At 38.1% G+C, this 8251-nt stretch overlaps 1 protein-coding gene across 1 annotated transcript in view; it reads left to right on the top strand.

Annotated features, from left to right (window-relative positions):
• The first annotated feature begins 1778 nt into the window (after nucleotides 1-1778).
• Nucleotides 1779-8251, top strand: part of MYL2 (myosin light chain 2) — an 11596-nt gene continuing 5123 nt past the window's right edge. Inside the window, exons 1-3 of the mRNA XM_018558319.1 lie at nucleotides 1779-1791; nucleotides 5998-6087; nucleotides 7224-7299. Of these exons, the coding sequence (XP_018413821.1) occupies nucleotides 1789-1791; nucleotides 5998-6087; nucleotides 7224-7299 (169 nt within the window). The 5' untranslated portion in view covers nucleotides 1779-1788. The remainder of the gene's footprint in view (nucleotides 1792-5997; nucleotides 6088-7223; nucleotides 7300-8251) is intronic.

The following is an 8251-nucleotide window of genomic DNA, read 5'->3' on the forward strand; positions in this document are numbered from 1 at the left end:
GGATTGCATTAGCAGTTCATTGGCTGCTTTCATTAAACCTAGAACAGTATTGCTTATAATTGGCAAATTGGCATTAGTCCCACTTTGTTGCTATTTCCATAATTCAGCTCTGTAATATTTAACGTTTGATAGGTTATTTAGTACCTCCTTTCTGTGGTGCATGTTTGTGTGCTGTTGCAGGAATGTAAAGCTGGGAATACACTGGTAGGTTTACGTATGAGCGTTCGAAATCTCATTTCGATAAAAATTTGATATCTGCCGTAGGCAGCCGAGTGAATAACTGACCCGAAGTGAAGTGAGCCGAACACTGTTCGGCTATTCACTTCAGGCTTGTATGGCTGATATCAGCCGTATAACGGCTGAAATCAGCCGAACATCGGCTTGCTTCCTGTGGCTTTGTGTCGGCCGAACATGCACAGCATGTTTGGCCGACCCGAAGTGCAGAAGCAGTTCGACTCAGCCGATCCAACATCTGGATCGGCTAAGCCGAATCTCCGGCAGGCTACTCGCTGCTGTTTATTCTCATAGATGCCGAACAGCAGTGAGTGAATAGCCGAATGCCGCAGAGAGGCATTCGGCTAGGCTATTCTGCTCGGTACCTCTGTGGTACCGAGCAGAATAGAAAAACATGATGTTGTTAAAAATTTTCATTTGAATGGAGTTTATTGAACAAAAGCCACATTCACTGTCAGAATTTCGTTTGTTCAATAAAAAATGTTCATCCTTCTCCTTCGATGTGTTTTTTTTTGTCACTATAGTCAAAAACTGATTGTTGATTCGATGTCAATAACTATTAGAAAATCAAACAAACCTTCCGAAAACTCTTTTTTTGTTTTTGTAACAAAATGTTACTTGTGTGTGGCCAGTTTAAGGGAATATCCGGGCACTAAAAGAAAGCTGCAGTATCCCTGCAGTGATACGATTATCTTTGCTCCTAGATGACCAGGTGTTTTATTACATTCCTGGAAAATGTAATGGCTGTCGTTCAAGATATCTGATATGGAAGCATTATAAGAAACTGGTACATATTCATGATTTAATAATAAAATAATGATTTGCCCAAAACCGTATTGAACAGCATGTCTTAAATCCACTTCACCGTACTACTTGCATTTGTTTACACTCTGTTGACTGATAGAATACTAGATAGATAGACAGATAGATAGATAGATAGATAGATAGATAGATAGATAGATAGATAGATAGATAGATAGATAGATAGATAGATAGATAGATAGATAGATAGATAGATATGGAATATATTGAGATTTTCCCGCATATAGGACTGCAGAGACACTGCAGTTAAGTATGTTGGCTTACAAATCTATATACTTTATACTTGTTATTTGCCTTAAATTAAGAGTTTTAAAGAGAAAACAAAGAACCACATATTATTGATATGTATGGAGTACAAAAATAAGAGTTGGTATGTGTCACCACTGTAACATCAGCAGCAATTGTCATGAGGAGTATTCCCAGCCATCTGCTGAAGCATTGTTACTTTAAATAAGATCACATATGGGATGGAGCTGTAGAAGCATTGGGTTTCTGTAACCTTCAGATCTTCTTTTGTCTCACATATCATCAGACTGCGCAACAATGTGTCAAGACTGGAGACAAGGGAAAGGCTTGTTTGAGGATGGGGCTACCCTACCTAGAACTGCCAAAAGTGGGCATGAGTTTATTTATAACTAGTTTGGGGGGGATATTTATTGTCTCACTGGACAGAGTCCTTAAATCTGGTCTTAGAAATCCACTGGCAGCAACACCTGACAAACCAGCTCAGCAATGGTAAGCAGATATTGGAGATGTATAATACCATGGGTATTCTCAGACATAAAATCCAGAGAATGAGTGAGTACATAAGACAATGGGAATATTACAAAGACAAATGTATAAATGTTTGGCATGTTTTATTCTAATTGATATTTAAACACCCAAGTTGTTCTTGTGTTTTGTACTGCTTAGAGTTATAGCCTTCCTAGCATCAGCAGGGAGAACTGAGCATTATTAGAAAGCATGGCAACAGGTTATTATATTATACATTGCTGCAAAGCTGTGCTGAATACTTACTGCAATATTATAACCTTGTGTTCCCTTATTGCACTTGCAGCAGTAAAATAATATAGTGGCTATACATTCCACAGGTAAAAAGAGGCTTACCCAAAACACTCTATATAGTCCTGTAGGTAGAAGCACAGTGCCCCGCTATACATGCTATGTTATATTTTAACAACATTAGGATCATTTGGGAAACAAAGCTATACAATGTATAATTATTGTCATATTATTATCAAGTTTTTTTTTATTCTGTAAGCTATAGGCATTAGACTGATATCCAAGGGTCATATGTATCATAGTTTCTACTGCAATGAACCAAGGCAAACTAGGGCTTTTAATTCTTCAGAACATGCAATGTTAGCTGTACTGTACACTTTTCCCTGTGCCATAAGACTAGAAGGGGGGGCAGGCATTTATGGGAGCTTGCTCAGGTTTAAACAACATTGTAGATAATGTAAATTTTTACATAAATGTTGGCATTGTGCATGATATCACCTTGCGCTAATTTAAGCCTGTTGTGTTTTCTTACTATTGGGAATGTGTATGTTTAAAGCAAAACTCCGGGCAAACACATTCTTAAAGTGGCACTAAACTAGGGAGTTAAATCTTAAAAATGCATTCAAGTACCCAATTACCAAAAATGTATCTTATGTGTGTATCACTCAGCAGATAGATACTTTTGTTCCCCATGGCCCCTATGTGTGTTGTAAAGTAGACTATAATTTCAATGCAAATTAGTAAACTAAACATGAGATTGTAGTCCATCACAGGAGTGAGATTGGAGTGGTGATTACTTTACAACACACACAGGGACCATGGGACCATTTTCATCTAGAGACAAAAATAACAGAGTTATACTCACCTGAAACCTACCTCACAGATGGCTGGCTGCTAGACTGGTTCCTGAAGCCTCTCTCCTCCTTGGTTTCGGCAGTCTAGGGTCCTGTGAGTCATCATGTCCTATACAGAAATCAGAGGAGACAGGCTGAAGGGACCCATCTAGCAGCCAGACAGCTGTGAGGTTCAGCTGAGTATATCTTTGTTATTGTCCCTAGACAAAAACCAGCACTTAACCCTTACAGTGCGGGGGTAGCTCCAATGCAAGCATTAAGAATATTTATGCCCGTAGTTCTTTTTTTAAGCTGCCCATACACTGTTAGAATTTTATTTGAACGTTAGTTTGAAATGGTTCATCACAGTATTCAATCTCGCTATAATTTTGTCCAGACCTGCTACTTGAACGGAATCTCAGATGTATTAAACGGATTTCTTTCTTTAGTGTCTAACACATGCATATTAGAGTATGTATGATCTTTCCCAAATAAAAACCACATTTACATTTCACATTTTGTTAGATCAGATAAGAAAGACACATTTTCCATTCTGCTCCTTCAATTTTCCTCCTCACTAATGTTGAAAGTGAACATCAATGAGACCCCACTATCCGTTAGAAAACTGAACGAATGTTCTGAAAACTAAAATTTTCTAACAAAATTCTCCTGGTGTATGGCCAGCTTAATGCTTACACCACAGCAAAATCTTCACCAGGGAAATGTATTATATAACTACACAGCTCCATTATCTGATGTGCTGATCAGTGGTTGTGGTCAAGTACTATTCACCCGGGACCTACACAATATTAAAAATGGCTAGGCTTATTTATGAAAAGAGTGATGATGATGATGATGATGTGTGGTGTACAGTATCACATAGCCAATAAGATTTTGTGTTCCACTAATCTGTTTGTAGTCATTTGAATCCAGGTTGGCTGTTGCATTTCATCATTGGTCTTTTCACTGATTTGTACATATGCTATTTGCTCCATAAGCTTTGCATTATCCAATAAGGATCCTGGGTTGGGTATCCAGACGAGAAATTACCTGGAATGTACACATTTTATTTAATGTCCCACATTTTACTTAACAATTATTCAATGATTTTCATGTTGGCTTATTTAGTTTTTACTATCTGTGTTTCATAAGGGAGATTCTTCCAGGGACGTGCGGTCAGGGGAGGCAGAGCCTCACCTAGTAATATGGAGGAAAAAGCTGTTGCAGAACAAATACATGAGAATACAGACAGATCTCCTTTGTTGTTTGTATGGAGTTACATAGTTACATAGTATTTGAGGTTGAATAAAGACATTAGTCCATCAAGTCCAACCTATTAGGATCTCATTCTAGGAGTACCCGTACCCCTGTATATTACGGTCCCTTAAGAAATCGTCCAAAAGTTTCTTGAACAATTCCACATTATTTGCTGAAATCACCGCCTGTGGCAGTGAGTTCCAACTCTGAGTGAGTAAGGGACCAGGGAGAGATCCCTTCATGTCCTAAAGATTCAACAGGTAGAAAGTAACAAAAAAACCTCTTAACATTAAGGGGGCATCCTGCCTTTGACAGCTGATGTTTCCATTGGCAAATATCCCCTCCTGTACAATTTTGGATTCTCCTCTATTTTCTGTCCTGGTGACAATGGCCACCAGTACAAACAAAAATGGTGTTTCTTCCCAATGGGGAATAAGGAAGCAATAACAAAAAAATGACAGAGGCTCTAACACTTCTCTATGCCATCCAAAGTTATATAGTACATGTCTACCATTTGACCATGAATGTAAGAGCTTAGTAACAGAACACAACACTTTGCTGTATGGTAGTTATATTTCACTTTGGTGACTGACCTTTGTTTTTTTACCATTCAAATATTAAGATATGCTACAGTCAGCATTTAGCAAACTGTGGACTGTGAAGCCACTTTAGGTTCACTTTGGAACTAGAACACAGAAAAAGTTGGGTTGTATGGCAAATCTTCATAGCCCAGGGCTTTTCTTGGCAAATGAGGGTATTCCACTAAGTATTCCTCTTTTTTTTTATGGCTTTGACTCTTGGGAAACCATCTTCATGTGTCTAATTAATTTGTTCAAAGTTTTATTGGAAACATTTTCTTAAACAGACTGTTCACATTTTTTTATTTTTTTTTTAATAAGTACACATTTTAATGTGGTTTGTTTATGCTGGCAGTTGTCTTTTTCAGTTGCCCCTGCAACTTTCTAAACCATGAAAGTCCATCTCCACATCAATCGCCACCCCTGGGCTCTCTGCACTTTATTAAAGTGCGTGGAGCACTTATAACTACAGGTGGCACTTATACAGTATACTGTATGTGATTATACATACATTTTTTACAAGTGTCTTCTGGGCAGTCCCGTGACTTTATAGATCCTTCCTCTTCTCTGTTGTCAGTGTTTGCTATTGTATTAATGTGTGATCATCATTTAGTGCAGTAGTATTTCGAGCCCGGGTGTGATGATGTGTGTCTATGACTGCCTAGGCTCAAAGGAAATGGGTTGTGCATCATTAATTTAAGAAGAAGCGCACCATGTGGTGGAGGAGAAAAAGCATTGGACTGAAGGTAAGTATTGTAGAGTATTGTAGTGAAGGTGTCTTTTTTTTATTATTACAAATATACCATTTTTTTTTATTTCTGCGATACATGGTACAGAACAGAGCTCCTGGTTTACATGCGGTGTGCAGGTATAGTTCACAATACTAATGTTAAATCTGGAGCCTGGAATTTAATGGATTGTAGGTGTCTTAGAGAGCACTAAAACAGACATTTATGGATGAGCATGACAGTGAAAGGGTTATGCAACCAAGACTCAGAGGAACAGGAGATGATGGATGATTGGAATTAATAGTAGCCTCTGCATAGTTAGGTGGTAGATATATCCCACAAAGACTCCACTCTGAATTTTGACCAGTGTCACAGTAACAGGTGGCAACCATTTTAAAATTGTTAAATGAATTCTAGCAGAACCATTTCTCCCAGTCGGCTACAAGCTTACACTTTCCACTGAGCTGGTATATTGTCATGAGGGGTAAAACTGTTGATGTACAGAAATGTCTATTTTTTACAATTCCTCTTTATCATTTTAAGTCTCCCAAGAAAGCAAAGAAGAGAGCTGAAGGGGCCAACTCCAATGTATTCTCCATGTTCGAACAAACTCAGATTCAGGAGTTTAAGGAGGTGAGTATACTGTGATTTTTATCCATTATGGATCCAAGATCTCAGTTGGTGAAACAGCTATGCAATATGTTGAATTATAAATAAGAGGCAAGATCCATAAAAATAGCCTGAAAATCATATATAAATACAACAAATGGAATCATGCATAAAATAAGAAATAAGAGATTATTACTCCACGGTCAAGGTAGTACAGACCCTGCCCTCTTAGCACAGTCCCACTTTGTGTGTGTGGCATGCGACTGCTTTCCATCCAATCTTTCGCTTCAAGTTTACATATTAGGAAAATCAATAATTCAGACAAATAGACAAATAGGTGCATAAGAGTGAATACATGACTAGTGTACTGTTTTCTGTATTATACTTAATGATGAGCTGTAAATTGTTGTTGCTTAATTGTAGATAAAATATTGATTTTTCCCAAACCATGCTTGCTTAGAATGTAGTTTTCTTCTGTTTTAAATTGAACCTGTGGTTTGCCCATGAATAAAGATACTGAAGCTTGGACCAGTGGGAGATTCCTCCATCCACACAGTTTAGTGGAGATGGAGGAATCTGTTGCACTTTTTCCATCTGACCATAGAAAATCTGCAGAAAATCAATAGGTGTATGGCCAGCTTAAATCACTCTAGTTAAGGTTTTTACTTGGTTTTACTTACCTGGTGATTGCCGCCCAGTCACTGCCGTAGCGCAACTTGGGTGGACAGGGGGAGTCACATGCTTCCCCATAAAAAAAATATTAGTATTAGTCTTTTATTTACATATCACACCGCTGTTTAGTAAATGCATCAGTGACAATGGATACACTTTAATTAGGTGGATAAATTTGAAGCGATCCAACATACTGACCTCTCTGTGGGAATATTTCTGCTGTTGCTGGGTTTTTTTTATACAGTTGTAAAATGAGTAAACCAGAAACATCCCAGTCTATGCATTTATACAATAAGGTTGGCCATAGAAATTAAATGTTGGATGCTTCTTAGCAAACAATTCAGCCAATGAAATATCCTACGGTAAAGAAAGGACAACTATGTATCACAAAAGCTTACAAGATAAAGATTAACAGATTTATGGACAGATAAACTTTGGCAATTATTGGCAGAACTGGCTAATGTTATGACTTTATTTTGTATATGAAGGCATTTACCATCATGGATCAGAACAGAGATGGCTTCATTGACAAAGAAGACCTTAGAGACACCTTCGCTGCTTTAGGTATGATCACTTTAGTGAAAGTATATAGAGTAACATTTAGGGGCATATTTATAAAGTAGTGAATTTTACATTCACCATACATTTACTGCAGGCAATTCAATCACTGTAACTTAAAACACATCCACCAGGAAGATTAGACTTACCTGTAGTGAATGTTTGGTGAATCTCACATTTACTGCTTTAACAATATATATAATTTAGTCAAAAAAGAAAAAAAAAACAAAATGATTTTAAAAAACATAAACATTTCAGGACTGTGAAAACTAAATCACATATTCCCTTACACAAATATAGTATTCAAAAACTCAAAACGATATATTTAAATATTAGAGTATCTTCCTTTAGATATGTTCTTCTGGGGAAAGACCGTCCTTCAGTATGAATTCTACAAGATGTGGTAATAGCATACTTCTTCTTTTTTTAAAGCATTCTCTTAAAGAAAGCCTCTACTCTGAAAATATAGATTTGTCTAGCTTTCGCTGGCTTTAATACTTGCTGAGTTATGGGCATTAATAATTATGCGGCAGGTGAAGTAAGATCTCCAGATCTGCCTTCTTAGTTTGGGTCAGTGAGCCAGGATATTGGATCAGCATGAGATAAAGGCACCTAACATTTTTAGAAGGAAGTCAGCAATGAAAGCAAAATATCATCAAATTAACCCTTAACCTGAACATGGAATTAAACACTTAGGGGTCTATTCACGAAGCTGCCGAAGGATCTAGCCGTAGCTTCGGCCGATCCTTCGGGTAGCTTCGGTTACGGGAGTCCAACGGTTAATTAGAACCGAGAGCCTGCTGTACTAAAGCCCGTACAGCTCCCGATCATGGCCGAGCGGCTCGGCCGAGCCGAACGCATATGCATCGGCTCGGCTGAGGCGTGCTGAAAGCCGCTCGGCCAGCTTCTGACAGCTGGGCGGAGCCAGCCGTGATCTTACAGCTTGCTCCGGCCACTT

This window comes from Nanorana parkeri, unplaced genomic scaffold (genome assembly GCF_000935625.1).
Source record: "Nanorana parkeri isolate BGI_ZX_2015 unplaced genomic scaffold, ASM93562v1 scaffold331, whole genome shotgun sequence".
Taxonomy (NCBI): Eukaryota; Metazoa; Chordata; class Amphibia; order Anura; family Dicroglossidae; genus Nanorana; species Nanorana parkeri.